General features: G+C 49.2%; 1 protein-coding gene across 3 annotated transcripts in view; it reads right to left on the minus strand.

Annotated features, from left to right (window-relative positions):
• Nucleotides 1-21,644, minus strand: part of DHRS7B (dehydrogenase/reductase 7B) — a 36,466-nt gene extending 14,822 nt beyond the window's left edge. For 2 of the 3 annotated variants that reach the window (XM_060081218.1, XM_060081217.1), the window contains exons 1-4: nucleotides 21,341-21,641; nucleotides 11,255-11,364; nucleotides 7,531-7,666; nucleotides 3,592-3,770 (exon numbers count right to left, since the gene is read on the minus strand). In XM_060081218.1, coding sequence (XP_059937201.1) covers nucleotides 3,592-3,770; nucleotides 7,531-7,652 — 301 coding nt within the window. In that variant the 5' untranslated portion in view covers nucleotides 7,653-7,666; nucleotides 11,255-11,364; nucleotides 21,341-21,641. Of the gene's footprint in view, nucleotides 1-3,591; nucleotides 3,771-7,530; nucleotides 7,667-11,254; nucleotides 11,365-21,340 lie in introns of all 3 variants that reach the window. The other variant, XM_060081219.1, reaches the window with a different exon arrangement.
• Nucleotides 21,645-22,524: the final 880 nt, after the last annotated feature.

The following is a 22,524-nucleotide window of genomic DNA, read 5'->3' on the forward strand; positions in this document are numbered from 1 at the left end:
GTCCCTTCCCCACTTCATTCCCAGCCTGGCCTCTCCACCAGATGGGGGCGGGCTGCAGACAGCGCAGCGTTCCCGTGGACACCACTCCCAGGCCAGACAAGGGTGGCCTTGGCCCGTTCCCTCCAAGCTCTGGTGTCCAAATCCTTGGGAGGGACCAGATCAGCCCTGGTGGGGGCAGCATTACTAGGACTAGGCCAGCCAGGGTCACATGTGAATCCCAAGGCCACTACGGGAGGGGCAGGGAGAGGGAGGAAGCAGGGGCTGAGGGCCTCTCACCCTGCCCCCAAACACAGCCGAGTGCTTAGTACCCCGAGGCTCACAGCCCACGGAGAGCAGCACAGCCCTGCGGTCAAGAGGACGGACACGGGCGAGACTTCCTGTGTCCAACTCAGACTCCCAACCCTGACTGGCCCTGTGATGTGGGAAGTTTCGACCTCTTTGTCCCCACTTTCCTCTTCTGTAGGTGCAGGTCAGCAGCGCTAGGACTGAGCGGGTTACAGCGGCCAGGCCAGCACCGCGAAGAGAGAAAGCACTGCACAAGCGCTGCGTCGTGCTTCTAAGCTGCCTTCTTAAAATGTTCTAAAGAATGACTGTTGGGGCCTCCCTGGTGGCGCAAGTGGTTAAGAGTCCGCCTGCCGATGCAGGGGATACGGGTTCGTGCCCCGGTCTGGGAGGATCCCATATGCCGCGGAGCGGCTGGGCCCGTGAGCCATGGCCGCTGGGCCTGCGCGTCCGGAGCCTGTGCTCCGCAACGGGAGAGGCCACAACAGTGAGAGGCCCGCATACCGCAAAAAGAAAAAAAAAAAAAAAAGAATGACTGTTAGTGCGAATGGAAACGTGGGGCTTAAGGGGGCATAGTCTGTCCTCACTAGAGGCTCTTGAGGTTTCCCTCAAGAGCAGGTGTGTGCGGCCCCCGCAGCCCCGGCTGACCATGCGGCCACCCCCAGGGCCCAGACTGAGTCTCGGGGGCCGGGTGCTCAAGCGGAGTCTTGGTGCCACGGGCTGCTAGGAGGGCAAGGCCGGCCCCAAGAGCCCACTGGAGGGTCAGGGATCCAGGAAGGGAGGAGGCTCGGAGGTCCAGGCAGGGTCCTTCCCCCACCCACGCCTTGAAAGCGAAAGCGAAGCGGGGAGAATGCCAGCGTCCCTCAGGGAAGGAGGGAGGAGGCTCCCTGGCAGCAAAGCCTTCTTTCCAGACGCGGCGCCTCCTGCACCTTCACTTGCTATCCCGGGGCCGGCGCCTCCCAGCCTCACCCAGATGGAGCTTTCTGGAAGGAGGTTCAAGTCAACTAAACCGGTGCACTTCCAGGCGTGCGGTGTTGTCTCCTTTGAAGCTCACCCTGACCGAGGGCACAAACCCAGACGGAGCCACAGCCCCCGCTCTGGCCCCAGGGTCTGCTTGGGTCACGGCCCCCATCCCACCTGCCCTGCAGAGCCTCCTTGGGGGTGGGGCTGGGGGCAGGCACTCCTGAGGCCCGTTTCCTATCACTCCCGAAGCCCTGCTGGCTTCCTCACCCCATTTTGTCCCGGCCTGGCCACCACAATGGACATTCAGTGAGGTGCCACCAAGATCCAAGGTGGGGGACACACAAGTGTCTGAACAGCTCTGGAAACTGGTCACCCGCGTTCTGCTTAAGCTTTGCTTCCCAAGGAAAGCCAAGGGAGGAAATTAAAGTTCGTGTAGAGAATGACATAAATGCCAACAGGCTGAGAAAATTCCATTTTCATTTCTTGAAAAAAGTGATATAGAGGCAAGAGGGTGGAGAGAAAAAGGAATACATTTATCTTGGGCTGTCAGCCGGTCCCCAGGCCACCAGCACTACTGGCTTATAAGTCCAGTAGGCTCATGGCCTCGGGGCCGAGACGTGTCCCTTCACCCAGTGTCCTGCCAGCCCACAAGGACAAGCCAGGAGACAAGGCAGGAGAGACACGAGAGCTGTCCGAACACTCAGCACGCCACCCAGGCCTCCAGGGCGGCCGACAGGGTGGGCAGAGCCATGAGGGTGGCCGGGGTCTCCTCCCCACGCCTCCTGGGCAGTCGCTGAGGGGTGTTTGTACTGAGACAGCCAGAGGGGGAGGGATACACGCCCTCCTGGCCCTCCGATGGAATCTAGGAGATGGTGGAAAGAGCACGGACGCACACAGACAAGTGGGCTTTGTGTCTTCCATCCCCTTCCTGGCCCTGGTGTCACAGGAGGAAGCGCGGATGGAGAGAGAACAGCACCTCCGTCACGCGTGTGCACGTCGGCGCCGCAGTGTGCCTTTCCCTCACAGCCAACCCCAGACACACTTCAAGGACGTTAAAAAAAAAGCTTCTCTCTGTGGTGGAGCAGCGGCTGCTGACACCCTATATTTAGCAGCTGAGTAAGGTCAGAGGCCGGCTATGGCTTGGGGCCTGGAGATCTGATGGCAGACCCTGGGTCACCCCGAGAGCTCACCTGAACGCCACGCTGGTGCACGCACGGACCCTGCTCCCCGCTCTCTGCCCAGGTCCCCTGGCAGCCTGCCGCCACTCCCCGTCTGTTCCTCTGTGTTCCCGCAGATCTCAAGTGCCAGCAGCCCCTGCATGACCCTACTGCTCACGGCCACCCTGCCCCCTCCCCCAGGGAGACAAGACGAGGGCTTGAGTCCTGGCTCCGCGCTCCTGCCTACAAGTCACAGGGCAAGTCACACCTTCTCTGAGCATCAGCTGTGAGGACTCAGGAGATAAGCCCAAGCCAGCACGCACCTAGGTGCCTCCCCTGCCAGCCCGCTGGGAACACCCGTGCTGAAAGGGCAACACACGGAGAGAAGTCCTTCCTCTCTGCACAGACCACGGGCTCCCAGAGGGAAGGGACCCTGCCTCACATCCGTCTGTTCCAGCACCTGGCCTAGGGGCCAGCACGTGGCCCTGGGCCACACTGGCTGTACTCTCACCGGCCAGGAGACGCAGGAGCGCTGGGTGTACCCCAACTCAGGGCGCCTCTCGGCCTCGTTCCATGGAACTGAGCGTGAGCGTGGGGGGCGTGCGGGGGTGGTGCAGAGCATGTGCGGAAGCTGATACACCCGCACCTGCCCTGGTACACTGCCACGGTTGGCACAGGCGCGTGGGGTGGGCCTGGGACCCAGCAGCTCCATGTGGCCACTAGGTTAGATCTGAGCTCAACTGGAGAACCCGGCTGAGGAACAGCTGAGGCCTCACTGCTCCTGTCCCCACCTGCCAAGGTGCCAGGGCACGGCTGGAGGCACGGCCCCATGAGGGGACGGCAAGCTGGAGGTTACACCAAAGCCGTAAACCTGGGATGCTCGCTGAACTCAGGATAAGGAACGTTTTGTTTGGCCCTAAGTTAGTGTCCATTTTTGAAAGTCTCCACATACAAGTGCCTGTTTCCACACCGACTGGCGCTGAGGCTGCCCCACGTGCACATGCGGCCCCCTCCCTGGCTTCCGCCTCCGGCCCCGGTGCTGAAGGTCAGGGTCGTCTCTCCCTGCGCTTAAGCTCTCCGTCTCCATCTGGACCAAGGGCAGTGCCGCCCTTGCCGCCCAGCTGCCGGCCCTCCTCGCGTGTCTGCACCCACGCCGCTGCCCCCCGCCCGGCACTGCCCCACCACCCACCTCGGCCCAGGCCCGACGTGGCACCGGTGATGACCACCACAGCGTTCTGGACGCAGGCGCCCGTGCGCAGCCACCGCAGCAGCTTGCAGAGGCCGAAGACGCCCACGCAGCCCAGCAGCAGGGGCAGGATAGCCGTGGAGGTGATACAGTCCATGACCCTCGCCCTCAGCAGACTCCTTCTGGAAGAACAAAGCAGATAAATTAGTGACAAGGTGGGACGACGCCAGGGACTCACCAACCCTCCTCCCCCAAGTCTGACACAGACCCCAAATCTCTCGTGCGGACCTCAGCTCTGAGCCTGTCTGTGTCTCCCCAGGCCCGCGCCCCGTGTGGACCGTCCAGCATGGTGGGACCAGTGTCCTCTCCGCACGGACACGAGCGGGCGGCAGGGCGCAGACGCACGTCGCCCAGGCAGGCTGAGGACCAGCTCCTGAGGGGCGTCAAGGAGGCCCCAAGCCTCCTGCAGAAATCTGTTTCGAGGAACTTAATATCACCCAGTATCATTTTCAATTCCTGATATTTGTGAAACTAGAAAAGTTTTTCTAAAAACTTTTTTTAAAAGGAAAAAGGAGCCATACCGATCGATCTTTACACTCCTCCCTGGACAGGCTGCTCCACGGCCACAGGCCTCCGGATGCCTGGGGGACTCATGGCAGGGCAAGCAGCCCTCTGCCAAGTGGGCGCAGACTCAGGCCGTGGAGTGCAGGCCCTGCTGTACTGTGGCCCATGCCCACCAAGTGCCCCTGGCGAGCTGCGTCAGCCTGACCAATCAGGAGCCCACAGGAGCGTGGTGAGCGCTACCATGCGGGGTCCATGCTTAGGAAACATCCGTTCCTTCTACAACTGCCCTTCCCTTCCTCATTCCCACCCTCCACGGCCCTGGGCCCAGAGCAGCAGCCAAGAGGGCAGACACGGGGTTAAAGGAACGCTGAGGAGGAGCTACGGGGGAGCAGCACCACACAGCCGCCTTGAGATGCCCACCCGGGCCCTCCAGACTATGATGTTAGAAGCACGTCAGCTTCCAGGGGAGGAAGGGGCTGGGAAGTAAGCGCACAGCTCCGTGAACAAGCCTGCAGCCTTCAATCACTCATCACACCGCGGTGACCGAGTAAAGCCCTCGCCCACCCACCAAGCCCTCAACTCCGCATATTTAAAAGCATATCTCTGCTCCCTTCCCAAGACAGCACCCACTGTGTGGATACCGTGAAGCCAAGAACACACACATGCCAGCACGGATCCGCCTGTGCCCTGAGCTGCTTTGACTCTGAAGTCCAGGTTTGGGAGGGGCCGTCCCGATCTAAGTTAAAAGGTTCTGCTCCGGTTTGAACTGTCAACTAAGCTAGTTTAGTATTTAGCTTAATTTTTCACCTCCCTTTCCAAATACGCCCAAATTCTTGATCACTATAAAAAATTAACATCCTTGGACGAACATCTGCAAAAATGACTCTTTCCTATCAACCTCCACTTAATCTACTCCTGAAAGACGCCGGCTACTGTCTGCTAAGTGAACACATTTTCCTCTTACCCTACACTGTGCCAAACCCACACGTGGATGCCCTGGCAATCCAAGTGGATTGTGAAGTGCCGAGCTCTTTACCCGGGTACTACTGGCACCAACCCCTGCCCTCAACTGGATGTTCAGGCAGGGCCGAGTCCCAGGGGAGAGGTGAGAACCCAAAGACCCTTTGTTTGGGGACTTCCCTGGTGGTCCAGTGGTTAAAAGTCCGCCTTCCAAAGCAGGGGACGCGAGTTCGATCCCTGGTCAGGGAACTAAGATCCCACATGCCACGGGGCAACTAAGCCTGCGCTCTAGAGCCCGTGCACCACAACTAGAGAGGCCCGTGTGCCACAACTACTGAGCCCACGCACCCTGAAGCCTGTGCACTCCAACTACAGAGAAGCCCATGTGCCGCAAGAAGATTCCGCATGCCGCATCTAAGACCTGACACAGCCAAATTAATTGATTAATTAAAAAAACAAAAACAAAAACAAAGATCCTTTGTTTGGCACCTGGTAGTACTGAGAGAGGCTGAGAGCGGGCAGGAGCACCTCCGCCGTTCTGTGAGTCTGTGGGTGCTGCCTGGGGGCCTTCACAGGGCACAGCCCCTGAAGACGGCAGGCTGTGGGGTACATTTCAGCCCAGCGGGACAGCTGTGCGGGAAGAGCTTTATCCCCAGGGCAATCCCAGATCCTTATACCACGTAGGTCCCAAGGTGGACCACCCTGCTTGGCTCAAATCAGCCGGGGCCCAGACAATGCCCAGGAAGCCCAGGGAGGTGGGGACACTGCTCAGGAAAGGACAACCAGCTCAGCCTCTGGGTCTGTGGAGTCTGCCTGTCTCAGACCCATAACCTGGGGCTAAGTCAGAACTTCACTGAAGGCTACAAGGGATCCAGCACCAATACGCAGCCCTATTGCCTCTAAAAATTCAGAGGTTTCAGAGACCACCTGGAAAACACCAACTAATGGAGTGGCAGCACAGGGTCGCCTCCTGGCCGGGTTCACATCCTGGCTCAGCTACTCACCAGCCTGGGTCAGGGCCACACCGCTGAGGCCTCGGCACCTCTGTCGGTAAGACAGGTTCGTTGGCATGGCCAAGAAAAAGAAGGAAAGGAAGACGAGGAAGTGTGGCCAAAGAAAACCTGAAGTCAGCAGAAAGAAGGAGGTAATAAAGGTCAGAGAGGAAATAAATAAAATAGAGATTAAAAAAAATAGAAAACAAATCAATAAAACTCAGAGCTGGTTCTTTGAAAGGGTAAACAAAAATTAACACACCAATGGCCAGGCTCCCTAAGAAGGAAAGAGAGAAGACTCAAATAAACAAAATATGAAATGAAAGAGGAGAAATCACAACTGATACCACAGAAATACAAAAAAAACATGAGAGAATACTATGAACAATTATATGCCAATAAATTTGACAACCTAGAAGAAATGGACAACTTTCTACAAACATACAGCCCACCAAAACTGAATCAAGGAGAAATAGATAACTTGAACAGACCGATCACTAGAAGTGAAATAAAATCTGTAAAAACAAATAAACAAACAAAACTCCCTACAAACAAAGTCCAGAGCCAGATGGCTTCACAGGCAAATTCTACCAAACATACAAGGAAGAACTTACACTGATCCTGCTCAAACACTTCCAAAAGATTGAAGAGGAAGAAACACTCCCAAAGACATTCTATAAAGCCACAAGCACCCTGATACCAAAACCAGACAAAGATACTATCAAAAAAGAAAATTATAGGCCAATATCTTTGATGAATATAGATGCAAAAATCCTCAACAAGATATTAGCAAACCGGGGCTTCCCTGGTGGCGCAGTGGTTGAGAGTCCGCCTGCCGATGCAGGGGACACAGGTTCGTGCCCCGGTCCGGGAAGATCCCACATGCCGCGGAGTGGCTGGGCCCGTGAGCCATGGCCGCTGAGCCTGCACATCCGGAGCCTGTGCTCCGCAACGGGAGAGGCCACAACAGTGAGAGGCCCGCACACCGCAAAAAAAATAAATAAATAAAATAAAAAATAACAAGGTCCTACTGTATGGCACAGGGAACTACATTCAATATCCTTTGATAAACCATAATGGAAAAGAATATGAAAAACAATACGTGTATCTATAACTGAGTCACTTTGCTGTACAGCAGAAGTTAACACAACATTGTAAACCAACTACAATTCAATAAACTTAAAAAAAATAAAAAAGAAACAAACAAAATGCGGCCAACACAATAGTCATGGAGGCCAACACAGCAAAGAGAGAGCAGACAAGGGCCACAATGTCCTGTCCACCCCTTTCTCATACCCAGGGGAGGAACAGGATGAAGATAAACCCACCCAGCAAGGCGCCCCACTCAGACAACCACAGCTCCATGCACCTGTTCAAAGCCCCAGCCGGCAACCCTTGATGTGAAGAAAAGAGAGAAACCACACACCGTCTTGTACATGTCTGGTATTCCTTGAGCACCTGACCCAACATCGCGAGCCAGCCTTGGTCTCCTGGCCCCAGGGACCACTCTGCCCGAGGCAAATATGGCACCAGGTTAAGGGGGTCCATCCTCAGCCCACTTTCTGTAAGGAGAGTGCATCTGCATTCAGTCTGGCAAGTTCTCACAGAATCAGAACGTAAACTATAAACCAGTGCAGCTTTGCCCAGTAACTCAGGATGATGGTGGGAAAAGACACCCCAGAGCAAGCCACTAATTTTAGAGTCAGGTTCAACTTCAGCATAACTCCCCTGACCAGGTGAAGCTGCTAATATAGACAATCTCAACTCTTTCTGGGAGTTTTTCAAATTCTTAAAGATCTCCCACCTGCCATTCTGCTCTGCAGTACACATCGCCACACCGATGGGCCCCGGGCCTCCCAGACGCTCAGAGGTCGCTGTGCCAACTCCTTCCTGTCTCCCCCTCAGCAGTTATGATGGCCAGGAGAGCTAGACAAAGAAGTAACTCAGACCCACTGACTTGCTGTGGTGTCTGGGGGCCTTCTCCGAGCAAAAGGGGCTCCCAAGTGGAAGAAAGGAACTAAGTCTTGGCTGGCCACATTTCCAGATCAGGAAATAAATCTCCTATGTAAAGCAAGGTCAAAAGGGGCCTGGTTTTTTTTGAAAATGACATATAACATGCTTATAAATTTTGTATTTTATACCAAAATGTTTCTTAAAACTGCTAGTTTCAGATATAACTGGAAGACAAGACTGGTGGTAAAAAAAAAAAAAAGGGAGTGGGAAAAAAATCTTGCTCACGATTCCCAGCATTTGGAGATGAGCTTATAGCACAGAGGGACAGTCAGCCCAGCAGTGCTGTGAGCCAGAGCCAAAAGCAGGACAGGCACGTGGCGAGAGGGGAGGCAGGCTCCGCCCACCCGCACCAGCCACATCCACTCACTCCCCACACAGGAAGTCACCAGAGAGAGGAAGTCACAAGCCCAGGTGTCTGCTTGTGTTTTCTCGCAGCACACACAACGGAGCTCCAGACCTAAGTCAAAAGAGTGTGAAGGTGGAAAAGCACCTTCACAGGTGCCTGTTACTTGGGCCAGGCGGCCGGAAAGTTTGTGGGTCTGCACTGCTCTCCTACTTTCTACTGAGGCTTTTGAAACCTCAAACTAGAAACAAGACCGTCACCGAGAAACCAACTCGGAGCAGGCACGTCACCTCTTATGCCATCTGTTCCATTCTCCACCCTTTAGCCAAAATTCTACATTGCATTTCACAGATGGAATCTGTTCCAAAGATTCCTTTCTTCTCGGTTACAAAAATAAAATAAATTGAACCGTCAATAAAAACAAGTTGTTAGAATCTACTCAGAAACCACACATATAAATTAAACCATTAGGAGCTACATCTGAAAATCAAAGGAGGGGATATGAAAACCCTCCAAAGTGAAAAATGATAATGAGGGACTTCCCTGGTGGTGCAGTGGTTAAGAATCTGCCTGCCAATGCAGGGGACACGGGTTCAAGCCCTGGTCCGGGAAGATCCCACATGCCGCGGAGCAACTAAGCTTGTGCGCCACAACTACTGAGCTTGCGCTCTAGAGCCCGCGAGCCACAACTACTGAAGCCCACGTGCCACAACTACTGAAACCCACGCCCCTAGAGCCCATGCTCCGCCACAAGAGAAGCCACCGCAATGAGAAGCATATGCACCGCAACCAAGAGTAGCCCCCACTCGCCGCAACTAGAGAAAGCCCACGCACAGCAACGAAGACCCAGCGCAGCCAAAGATAAAATTAATTAATTAATTAATTTTAAAAAATGATAATGAGTTCAGGTCTGGAAGGATTAGTCGTGAAATAAGCTGCCATGTTATGCACAAGAAAATCAGGCTAAAGGGCAGAGAGGGGTTCCAACTGGACGGCAGGACACTGAGGCCACAGGGCAAGGAGGGGCTTGGCAGCAAAAGCAGTCAGGCTCAGTTCCCACAGCCCACATCCACTTTTGTGTGTTAGCGCTGACAGCCAGCTGTTCTATTACAGGTGACGTAAGCTACAGGTCATGCTTATGACCCATATCTGAAAATACGTATCTAATTTCAGAAAGTAAAAGCAGAGTAAAGCCACTCTTTCTTGGTCTCAAGCGTATGAGAAGCAGCAGCTAAGGCCATCTCTGACTGAAAAGAAAAGATAGCATCCTACCTCAGACAGCAGATACTTCACCAGTGGCAGTTCCCAGTACCCATGTCTACTCTGGTCTTTTGACCCAGGGCAGAGTAACTTGGACCAGAGGCCAGAGGATACCTTCAGGTCAGCAGGCCCTCCCTGGAATGCTGGAACGAGCCATGAACGAGTGGTCTATGGGGTGCATTTTGGGATGCCAGCCTTAGGGCCCCCAGTTTAAAGGAGTGCAGGCTGGCATTAGTGAAGGCAGAACCAAAAGGAAAGCCTACGAGTATTTCAGACCAGGTCCTGAGCATCCAGTCCTGGAGAAGCGAGCACTGCTCTCCAGTAAGATGCTGGGCCCCCCGCTGCACAGCATGCCCAGCCTGGGAGGGTGGGATGAGAGGTGCTGAGCACAGCTCCAGACCCTGCAGCACGGGCTCCTGACACGAGGACAGGGTGCTGGAGGCTAACGTTTATTATGGGCCAAAGTCTTTGTTCAGTTTTTAAAAACAGCACTTATGATAGCAACCTAGACACCTTGTCACAAAAAACAATTTTGGTTTCTTTTTTTTTTTTTTTTTAGTTTATTATTTACTATTGGCTGTGTTGGGTCTTTGTTGCTGCACACAGGCTTTCTCTAGTTGTGGTGAGCGGGGGCTACTCTTCATTGTGATGCACGGGCTTCTCGTTGCAGTGGCTTCTCTTGTTACGGAGCACGGGCTCTAGGCACGTGGGCTTCAGTAGTTGTGGCTCGCGGGCTCAGTAGTTGTGGCTTGCAGGCTCTAGAGCTCAGGCTCAGTAGTTGTGGCGCAAGGGCTTAGCTGCTCCGCGGCATGTGGGATCTTCCCGGACCAGGGCTCGAACCCGTGTCCCCTGCATCGCCAGGTGGACTCTCAACCACTGCGCCACCAGGGATGTCCCACAATTTTTATTTCTAATGTGCTTTATAAAATGAATTTAGTATTACTGGAAGATGCCTGAGTGATCTTGCCCTCTTTCCCAGAGCACACAAGAGGCCCAGACTCCTCGACGGAAACCACACAAGGCGCTCACCGTGGGTGTAAAGCAGAAAAAGCACCAAGTTGGCACTGGGGAGCAGGGTTCAAGTTCACACTGTCATGTCCCTGCTGTGTGACACAAGCAGATTTATTCTCTGCAACTAAGTGTTCTAACTTCAAAATGGGGGTGATTATTCCAATGAGAAACCACATGGGAAGCACTTTGTAAATGCTAAGGTCCTGCTGACTCATAAGCTAACTGAAAAAAAGCAATAAAGCATTTCCAGAGAGGATCTCAGACAGGAACTGAGCAAAGGCAGCCAGGCAGGCAGCTGGGTTTTTTTGGCTGCACCATGCGGCATGTGGGATCTTAGTTTCCTGACCACGGATCAAACCTGCGCCCCCTTCATTGGAAGCATGGAGTCTTAACCACTGGACCACCAGGTAAGTCCCCAGACAGGCAGCGTTAACAGCGTTTTGTAAAAAGACCAAGCTCCCTACTTTACATCCACACCTCACGTGCTGAGCCTCCTTTCAGCTCCAGGATGGCTCTGGCTCACCTGTTCACCTAAGGCACACGAGATGCCATTCACACCGGGTGCTGGCGGGGCCGGGGTTGCAGGGCGATGGACCAAGAAGACGTGGGTTCTGACCTCATGAAGCTCACCGCCTAGACAGACAGAGTGGCGATAAACAAAGAAACACAAAAATTAAACGACTAGAATTGTGATAAGGTGTTCTGTCTAGAGGATGAGCCTCACCTGAAGCTTTGATTCAAAGTCAAAACCACCCAAGCTGGTGTGCTGGCCACATGGCACACAACCGGCCCAGGGCAGCCCTAGCTAGTGACTCCTCCGTTTTAGGAGAGAACACTTTCTAACCCATTCCATGAGACCAGCATTACCCTGATACCAAGAAAAAACACTGTAAGAAAACTATAGAACAATATCCCTTTTGAAGAGTGACACCAAACTCCTCAACAAAAAAAACTAACAAACTGAATTTAGCAGCATAGTAAAAGGATTATACATCCTGACCACGTGGGATTTGTTCCTGGAATGCAAGGATCCTACAACATATGAAGATGATCAACAATATGCCACATCAACTGAAGGAAAAAACCACACGATCAACTCAGTTGACGCAGAAAAAGCATTTGATAAAATTTAACACCCTTTCATGATAAAAGTACTCAACAAATAGGAATACAAGGAAACTACTCAACACAATAAGAGCCATACATTAAAAACCTACATCAAACATCAGACTCAATGGTAAAGACTGAAAGCTTTTCCTCCAAGATCAGGAGCAAAGCAAGGATGCCAACTTTCATCACCTCTATTCAACATAGTACTGAAAATTCTAGCCAGACCAATTAGGAAAGAAAAAGAAATAATAGGCATCTAAATTGGAAAGGAAGAAGTAAAATTATCTGCAGGTGATATGATCTTGTATGTAGGAAACCCTAAGGACTCCACAAAAATGTGTTTAAAATGTGTTAGAATAAATTTATTCAGCAAAGTAGCAGGACACAAAGTCAACACAAAAAAATCAGTTGTATCTCTATACATGCAAAAACAATTCCATTTACAATAACAACTAAAAGAATTAAATACTTAAGAACTAACTTAACCAAGGAGGTGAAGACTTGTACAACAAAAACTGCAAAATATTGCTGAAAGAAATTAAACAAGACATAAATGAATGGAAATACATCCCATGTTCATGAAGTGGAACACTTATTACTATTAAAATGTCAATACCAATCAAAGCAACGTGCAGATTCAATTCAATCCCTATCAAAATCCCAACAATGCCTTTTGCAGAAAGAGAAAAACTCATCCTAAAATTCACATGGAATCTCAAAGGTCCCTGAATAGTCAAAAGAATCTTGGAAAAGAACAAAGAAGCTGGAAGAACCACTTCTTGATACCAAAACTTACTATAAAGCTAGAGTAATCAAAACAGTGTGGTGCTGGCACAAAGACAGACATAGACCAATGGAATAGAGAGGCCAGAAATAAACCTTTGCATATATGGTCAAGTAATTTTTGACAGGAATGTCAAAACCATTCAATGGGGGAAAGATAGTCTTTCCAACAAATGATGCTAAGAAAACTGGATATCCAGTGACTTACCTGGCAGTCCAGTGGTTAAGACTGTGCTTTCACTGCATGGGGCATGGGTTTGATCACTGGTTGGGGAAATAATACCCCACATTCTGCATGGCACAGCCAAAAAATAAAAAATTTAATTTAATTTAATTTTTAAAAAAACTGGATATCCACTTGCAAAAGAACAAAATTGGACCCTTATACAAAAATTAACTCAAAATGGATCAAGGATCTAAATGTAAGACCTAAAACATGTTTCTTACAAGAAAACATAGGCAAAAGCTTCATGACATTGGATTTGGTAATGATTTCTTGGATAAGACTCTATAAACGCACAGGTAACAAAAGAAAAACTAGATAAATTGGTTCATGAAAAATTTTAAATGTTGTGCAGTAAAAGACACTATTCACAGAGTAAAAAGATAACCCACAGGGTCGCAGAAAATATTTTCAAATCATATATCTGATAAGGGAGCAATATCTAAAATAGAGAACTCCAGGGCTTCCCTGGTGGCGCAGTGGTTGAGAGTCCGCCTGCCGATGCAGGGGACACGGGTTCGTGCCCCGATCCCGGAAGATCCCACATGCCGCGGAGTGGCTGGGCCCGCGAGCCATGGCCGCGGAGCCTGTGTGTCCGGAGCCTGTGCTCCGCAACGGGAGAGGCCACAGCAGTGAGAGGCCCGCGTACAGCAAAAAAAAAAAAAAAAAAAAAAAAAAAAAAAAATAAAATAAAATAAAATAGAGAACTCCTAAAATTTAAAACAAAACAAAAACAACCTGATTCAAAAATGGGCAAAGGGGGCTTCCCTGCTGGCGCAGTGGTTAAGAATCCGCCTGCCAATGCAGGGGACACGGGTTCGAACCCTGGTCCAGGAAGATCCCACATGCCACGGAGCAACTAAGCCCGCACTCTAGAGTCTGTGAGCCACAACTACTGAGCCCATGTGCTACAACTACTGAAGCCCGTGCACCTAGAGCCCGAGCTCCACAACAAGAGAAGCCACCACAATGAGAAGCCCGCGCACCACAGCTAGAGAAAGCCCTCACGAAGCAATGAAGACCCAATGCAGCCAAAAATTTTAAAAAAATAAATTAATTTTAAAAAAGATGGTAAGTTCAAATTATGTATATTTTATTACCATAAAAAAATTTTTAAGTGTGTCATTCATAAAGGATTAAACATTAAATGCTGTCTAATTTCAAGTAGGCTCATGGTTGAAATCAGATTATTTTAAAATTCTAACAAATTAGTTTCCTCATGAATTTGGATAAATTATTTGCCTCTGCCCACTGTTCTCTCTCTTAGACAATTTATTTAGGATGATGGTTCACTCTGAGTTCCAAGGCTTTTTTTCCTATTATTAATTTATTTATTTACTTATTTGGCTGTGCTGGGTCTTAGTTTCAGCATTCAGGATCTTTAATGGCGGCATGCAAACTCTTAGTTGTGGCATGTGGGAGCTAGTTCCCTGACCAGGGATCGAACCCAGGCCCCCTGCATTGGGAGTGTGGAGTCCTAGCCACTGGACCACCAGGGAAGTCCCCCAAGTTATTTTTGGAACTGGAAAACATAATTGTGAAATTTAACTAGGAAATGCCCTTTACTCTGAAGCAGTTTTTAATAATGCTTCCACTTAAAACTTAAGAGTGTCCTGACTTTAATGCCAGAAAACACATGGAAAGGAATCTCACGTTCTGGAGGACTAAAGGAGGAGGGAAGCATAATAACCTGAGAGGGTTTTCCAGAGCCAACTTCTAAGCTTTCATTTAAAAATAGCCTAGCCGGTGACCTATCACTTTATTTCCCAGCAACCCCCCAAACAGCTCCCTAAGGACATGGCCACATCGCCTCAGGACATGTCCACAGTAAGCCATCAAACGATCTGTTTATTTCACCAAACACTGTTGGCAGATTTACTTTTCCGCATACATATTTCCCTCCTTATTCCTCTCGCAGAGCCTTTTCAGGATTGAAAAAAATTACTTGGCAAATTCCAGAGCCCATATTAAAAGAAAAAAAAATACCTTAAATCGAAAACGTATTTTGTGCATTCACCATGTTTATTGCTAGGGTATGTAATAGCGTAAAGGCTTTTTTTTTTTTTTTTTCCTATTTTCTAAGTGCTTTTATTATAATGGGTATTGAATTTTTTGACAGGCTTTTCAGCATCTAGAGAAATAATATCATTGTTCCTAACACTTAATAATGCTGTATAAGATACTAATCAATTTCCCAATATTGAACCAACCTTGCATTCATGGAATACATCCCACCTGCTCATTTCATTTTCTTTGAAACAAAAGGAAAAAAACCACTCAAGGAGAATTAGGCAGTTACCTAAAAAAAGACTACTCATAAGCCATTTCCCATAAATGAAATAGAAATCTTTGAGCAATCAAGTGAGTTTTTAAAGAATGGCTTTGACTTTTACATTATGGTAAATTAATGGGCAAAGAACAGTCTTTTCAATAAATGATGCTGGAACAACTGGATAACTTTATTAAACTGAAGAATAAAGTTGGAACCTTACAGAACACAATATATAAAAATTAACTCAAAATGATCAAAGACCTAAATGTGAGAGCTAAAATTATAAAATACTTTAACGAATATTTAAGTGTAAATCTTCATGATCTTGGATTAAGCAATGATTTCTTAGCTATGACACTACAGCAAAAGCAACAAAAGAAAAAGATAAATTGAACATCAGAATTTAAAACTTCTGTGCTTCAAAGAAAACTATCAAAAAAGACAACCAACAGAATGGGAGAAAATATTTGCACATCATGTATCTCATAAGGGTAAAGTGTCCAGAATATAAAAAGAACTCGTGCAACACAAGAATAAAAGATAACCCAGATAAAAAATGAGCTGCTTCTTCTCTAAACTTTCTTTTCCAAAGAAGATATACTAGGTGAAAAACTGAAAGCATTTCCTCTAAGGTCAGGAACAAGACAAGGATGTCCACTCTCACCACTACTATTCAACATAGTTTTGGAAGTCCTAGCCATGGCAATCAGAGAAGAAAAAGAAATAAAAGGAATACAAATTGGAAAAGAAGAAGTAAAACTGTCACTGTTTGCAGATGACATTATACTATACATAGAGAATCCTAAAGATGCCACCAGAAAACTACTAGAGCTAATCAATGAATTTGGTAGAGTTGCAGGGTACAAAATTAATGCACAGAAATCTCTTGCATTCCTATACACTAATGATGAAAAAAGGCTGATAACAGCAAACAAGTTCAAACTACTGGTAAGCAATGTTCAATCACTTCAGCTGCCATCAGCGGTCTCTCCCTCCAGTAAGCAGTTTAGTGGCCAAGTCTCAGGTTACCGTGAACTTAAGAAGATGGAAGGGATAGCTCAGGTAGGATCTAACGGAGAGTTTGTGGCATTTACTACGTCGGTGAGTGGAAAGCAGCTTCCAAGCTGAATTTACATGCCATTCAGTCTCAATTTCCATCCCCACATTTATGACCTTCCAGAATAGATTAGTGGGGAGTTCATTTCTGCATTAAAATCATAACTTTACCTACCAAATATCTCATATATGAAGAACTGGTGTTAAAAACAAGAAAATATGCTCAAAGTGGAGTCACCGACGCTGAGCCTCACATCACCAAACTTCACTTAATTAGTTTCAGCCTCTCCCAGAAATGGAATCTTAAACCAGGGAATCAGGAATCGCCTGGTCAGCACAGTGAGGTCATCTGCCTGGTGGACCCCTGCATCCCTTAAAGGGGGGTGACCTTGCCACAACCAACCCGTTTTTTCCCCAAGTAGAGCTTCCTGTTCCCGCTCCTTCTGCCTGTAAAAGTCTTTCACTTTGTACAGCTCCTCGGAGCTCCTCTCTATCTGCTAGATGGGATGCTGCCCGATTCATGACTCAAAGAAAGCCAGTAAGATCTTTAAAACGTACTCAGTTAGGGACTTCCCTGGTGGCGCAGTGGTTAAGAATCCACCTGCCAGTGCAGGGGACACGGGTTCGAGCCCTGATCCGGGAAGATCCCACATGCCGCGGAGCAACTAAGCCCATGTGCCACAACTACTGAGCCTGCGATCTAGAGCCCACGAGCCACAACTACTGAGCCTGCGTGCCACAACTACTGAAGCCCTCACGCCCTAGTGACCATGCTCTGCAACGAGAAGCCACCGCAATGAGAAGCCCGTGCACGACAACGAAGAGTAGCCCCCGCTCACCGCAGCCAGAGAAAGCCCATGTGCAGCAACAAAGACCCAACACAGCCAAATATATATATATATATATATATATATATATATATTAATTAATTTTAAAAAATTACTCAGTTGAATTTTATGTTTTTAACAATGGGTAGGAGTGAGAAATTACATTATTGACATTAAAGAGGACAAGTCCTGGAAGGGTTAACTACCAGAGACAAGAGCTCTGGCTGGAAACCAGCAGGATCTGTATCTATATTTTTCTTTAAATCAATGTACAAGAAATTATGGGCTAGATTTGACCACCTGCAGGCATCCTAACTATGCACAACTACATGGAACTCACTTAAAGATCATCTCCAGAACAATTCCCATACTGTGAGAGCTCCAGTCCAACATTTTACTGCACTGTTTAATTTTCTGTTGTTGTTGTTACGCGGGCCTCTCACTGTTGTGGCCTCTCCCGTTGCGGAGCACAGGCTCTGGACGCGCAGGCTCAGTGGCCGTGGTTCACGGGCCCAGCCGCTCCGCGGCATGTGGGATCTTCCCACGGGCACAAACCCGTGTCCCCTGCATCAGCAGGCGGACTCTCAACCACTGCGCCACCAGGGAAGCCCTAAGTAAATTTTTTAAACTGACTTTTCCCTGTTGCAAAAAGGGAAAGAGATTTTTCTCTCTTTTTCTTAGAGCATTTCTTTGAAAAACCTAGAGTTTGTAAATCCTTCCTCTGTCCCTTTGGTATGTAAGCAAACCTTTTTAAAGGCTAAATAAGCTAGCTCCAGCCACAAGTAAAACCCAAGAATTTTTTTCTGAAGGGCCTGGGAGCCACCTCTCTTAAGGTAACATTGTGGGAGTTTAGCCTAGGCACCTCGACTACCTGCTCATAGAAATTAAGGATGTTTTATTTTTCTTTCAGAGAAAGGCAACTGACTAGCACAGACAGCCACCCCAATCACCAGGTAAATTCAGGATGAAAACACATACAGCAAATGGTGTTGTCCAGTCTTTTTACAAGAGAACAAATTACCATTAATCTTGAGATTATGTATGCAATGGGCTGTAAATGTTTTCTGTTTTTGTAGTCTCATTTGCAGATTACCTGTGTTGTATCCCAGTTTCGGTTAATGCTTGAAAAACAGAATTCTTTTCTTTCCGCATTTGTGGAGAGCATTTCCTAGGTTGGCAGGAGATTTTATTTTTACCTTTCCCCAACATAAATGTGGAGAAATTCTACTCTCATTGGACCACCTCACGGGTCCCACCTTGACAGCTCCCTCAATAAGGAAAGGTGGGGACTTGCCTGGCGGTCCAGTGGTTAAGGCTCCACACCTCACAGGTTCGATCCCTGGTCAGGGAACTAAAATCCTACATGCCCCACAGCACAGCCCCCCGCCAAAAAAATGGGAAAGGTGTTCATTCCTCTCTGACAAGAGCTTTAGAGACTCAGCCATTCCGGTCATGTGAGTGCCAAACCTTCCTACATCCCTGCCTTTGTGACACCCCACCGGGATCATTTCAAAGACGTCTTACTCAAAACTGAACTCATGTCCTTCCTCTGAGTTCCGATCTCAGATACACAGGCCAGAAAACGAATCAGCCCTGAGCCTCCCTCTTCCATCTTACCCCAGAGTGAACCTATTACCAAGTCCCACTGATCCTACCTTTTAAACAGCCCTCACACCCATCGACTTCCGCCTCCGCAGAGGGAGAAGCCAGAGTGATCTTTCATAAACACACACCTGCTGGTTCTACTCCCTGACTGAGACTCTTCAGTGGCCTCCCACCATCCTTAGGAGAAGCCCCAGATATACTTGGCATGACCTGTGAGGCCTGCATGGTCTGACCCCTGCCTACCTCTCCAACCCCATCTCCCTGAGTCGCTCCCCCTCCCTCTCCGTCCTCCAGCCCCAACTGGGAGCTTAAGCTCCAGGAGGACACAGACCATGTCTGTTTGCTCATGCTATGTCCCTAGCACAGTGCCTAGCACATAGTAGATGGTAAACAAACACATCTGAAGAACAATATTGTTAAAATAACTGTAGCATCTTAAATGGAAAGCAAATAAAACATGAATTAAATTAATAACTATCCTTACACGTTTGTATCCTAGGTAGCTAACATAGGACTTGGACCATCGGGAGACTAAAAAATGTTAAATAATTTTGCAAACCAGAGACAAATAGGGTGAAATACAATACAGGCACTCCTGTCTATTCAGCTTTGCCATGCAAGTAACCAACACTGAGCAAGTGTCACACTGAGGTCTCTGCCCCTCCGCACATCCGTCCCCACCCAGGGCAATCAGAGGCCTAACCATGTCTGAAGAAGGAGGCCGGGAGCTGGAACACAGACACAGTTTGTGGAGATGATTATATGTGCTGGGAAGCAAATAAACCCTGGGGCGCAGCACTGCTCGGATGGGACCCAACCTGTGTCCGTTTCTGCCTTGGACGCACTCTCCACTGCCGGCCACATGGGTAGCTCCGAAACTACCAGACACAGCGCCTCCGACCCTCGAGGCCTCACGTGCGTCCCTCCTTCTCTTCACTCTTCTCTTTGCCCATTTTTCTTTCTTTCTTTTTTTTTTTTTTTTTTTTTGTGGTACGCACAGGCTCCGGACGCGCAGGCTCAGCGGCCACGACTCACGGGCCCAGCCGCTCCGCGGCATGTGGGATCTTCCCGGACCGGGGCACGAACTCATGTCCCCTGCATCGGCAGGCGGACTCTCAACCACTGCGCCACCAGGGAAGCCCTCTCTTTGCCCATTTTAACTCCAACTCGGTCCTTACGGTCTCAGCTGACTACTATCTCCTCAGGAAAGGCGACCCTGTCCCTCTTCACCCGGCCTGCTGCCACTGACCCCATTATCTATTCTTACAGCGCCCTCTACTGTCTCCTATGGCGGGTACCACGACCACAGCCAATATTTAGTTGGTCATTTTCTATTATCTGTGTCTCTCTTGCTAGACTCACTGCTTTTGAGTTGCTACTTCAACTCAAGTTGCTACCTGAAGACAGAGGCTGTGTCTGCTTTGGCCATCAGTGTATTCCCAACACCTAGCACCTGCTGGTACAGACCAGCTGTTCAATAAATATCTGTGAAGTGAAGGAATTAATGAAATACATAGACAAGCACTAGCTTTTGGAGTGACATGGAATTGGCTCTGCCCTTACTAGTTCAGTGCTAAATTTCTTCCCATCTCTGAGTCCATTTCTTCTACTATAAACGAAGACAGGACTTCCCTGGTGGCGCAGTGGTTGAGAATCCATCTGCCAACGCAGGGGACATGGGTTCGAGCCCTGGTCCGGGAAGATCCCACATGCCGCGGAGCAACTAAGCCCGTGCGCCACAACTACTGAGCCTGCGTACTGCAACTACTGAAGCCCGTGCACCTACAGTCCGTGCTCCACAACAAGAGAAGCCACCACCATGAGAAGCCCGCGCACCACAATGAAGAGTAGTCCCCTCTGGACACAACTAGAGAAAGCCCACGCACAGCAATGAAGACCCAACGCAGCCAAAAATAAATACACTTTAAAAAAATATTTTAAAAAAATAAATTCTTGAGCAAGGACCTCTTCAGAAGCAATCCCTGTACTAGAATGAGTTTGTTTTATACCGAAGCCTAGTTTTAAAAGCCTGCTTCCCTCACTTATTTGCTGTGGGTGCTCTCAGCACCCAAAACTGGGCTGGAAAATATGGTGATACCACTCACTATACTATACTCTCTCGTGCTAAGGAATAAGAGATATCTACAACAGTCATTTTGGTGGGTGCTCAAAAAAGTTAGTTCCCTGCCTATCCTTAAGAATTAGATCACTTTTGCTAATTCTATCCCTGTATCACCAAGTTGAGGATCCCTTTTCTATCTGCCACTTTTCTAGAAACTGACTTCCTGTTTTCCCCATACACAGGTTGGAAGACGTGAAAAGCACTTCCTGGTAATTCCATTAAGAGAAGCAAGTATTATGTTCACTGAACACACGTGTATATGAAGCTCAAAAATTACTTCGTTAACTATTTCGTAACAAAAGTAACTCGTCAATTCTCAAATCACCATAGCAAAGGAAACTAAAAAGAGGGTTGTATGGGTACCATTTGTTGAGCACCTATTCTGTGCCAAACGCTTGCTGAGTACCACCCATGCGCAATCTCACCATGCTTCTCGACAAACTCATTGTGGCGGGGGGAGGCATTTTATTCCCAAAGTTACAGCTGAGGACACTGGTCCAAGCCGCACAGCTTGGGAACGGCAGAGCAAGGGCAGGAGGAGCAAGAGATGCCGTAGCCACACCGCGGGTACGCAGCAGGCAGCACCCCGCCCTGCCTCCGAACAAAGGTACCTGCTGCGCTAACTCTGCACCGGCCAGGTGCCGCCAGCCTCGCCCGCGCACGGCGCGGAATCGGGGAAATCGGGTCCGCCGCCTGCCTACACCCACTTGCAGCCGCGCAAACCGAGGCTCAAAGCTCAGCGAAGGCGCGGCTCCCCATCCAGAAAACGCTGAGCCCGGAGCCTCTCCGGGTCCGCGGCCTCCGCTCGGCCTCCACACCACTTCTCTCCCCTCAGCGGGCGGGACGAGCTCGAGCCGGGACCTGCCGCGCGCCTCAGCTCGGGGCGGGACCTCGCGCCCCTCGCCACCGAGGTTCCCCCGCCCGCAGCCCTACCTGGTCGGGGCGGAGGCCATGGCGAATCAACCCCATCCTCCCGCCTCTCCGGTGACGTATTTTTCCCTCGCCCAGTCGTGAGCTGCGCATGCGCAGGAGGGGCTGGATGCGGAGGTGTGAATTGCGTCCTCCAGCCTAAGTGCCGTCCCTCCATCTTCGGAGGGAAATTCGGAAGGTCACGGTTTGAGTTCCGTGCACTCTTCGGGAAGAGGGCAGGGGACACAAAGTTGAAGAATGTATGCTACGGAGCATAAAGCCTTTAGTAATTAAAGCGGTGTGATACTGGCCCAAGGATAAATAAAAAGATCAATGCAAAAGAAGTGAGAAGCCAGAAACAGACCCACGGGTATGTAGTTACATGTCTTCTCCCCACAAAAGAGCCACTGTAATGAAATAGAAGAGTTATTTTGAAGGAAAAGTGCTCGATCAATTGAATGTCCTTGGCGGGGTTGGGCGACGAACCGTAACCCCTACCTCACGCAAAAAAATCAATCCAAGCTAGGTTGTAGACCTAAATGTGAAAGACACGACTCTGGAAAATAACAGCCAACAGCGGAATATCGGGGGTCTTTAGTTTTGTTTTGCTTGGCTGCGTCGCGCGGTTTTGGGGATCTTAGTTCCGGGACCAGGGATCCAATCCTGCCAGAGCAGTGAAAGCGCCGAGTCCTAACCACTGGACCCCCAGGGAAGTCCCAAACAGCAGAATATCGTGACCGTGGGAGAGGAAAATACTTTTTAGCAGGACATTAAAAACTACCGACCTTAAAGGGAAATGCTGATAAATTGGTCATCGTTAACTTTAAGACGTGGAAAGACACCATCAATAGAGCAAAAGGCGAGCAATAGAGTGGAGAAGATATTT

The sequence above is a fragment of the Mesoplodon densirostris genome, chromosome 18 (assembly GCF_025265405.1).
Source record: "Mesoplodon densirostris isolate mMesDen1 chromosome 18, mMesDen1 primary haplotype, whole genome shotgun sequence".
NCBI lineage: Eukaryota > Metazoa > Chordata > Mammalia > Artiodactyla > Ziphiidae > Mesoplodon > Mesoplodon densirostris.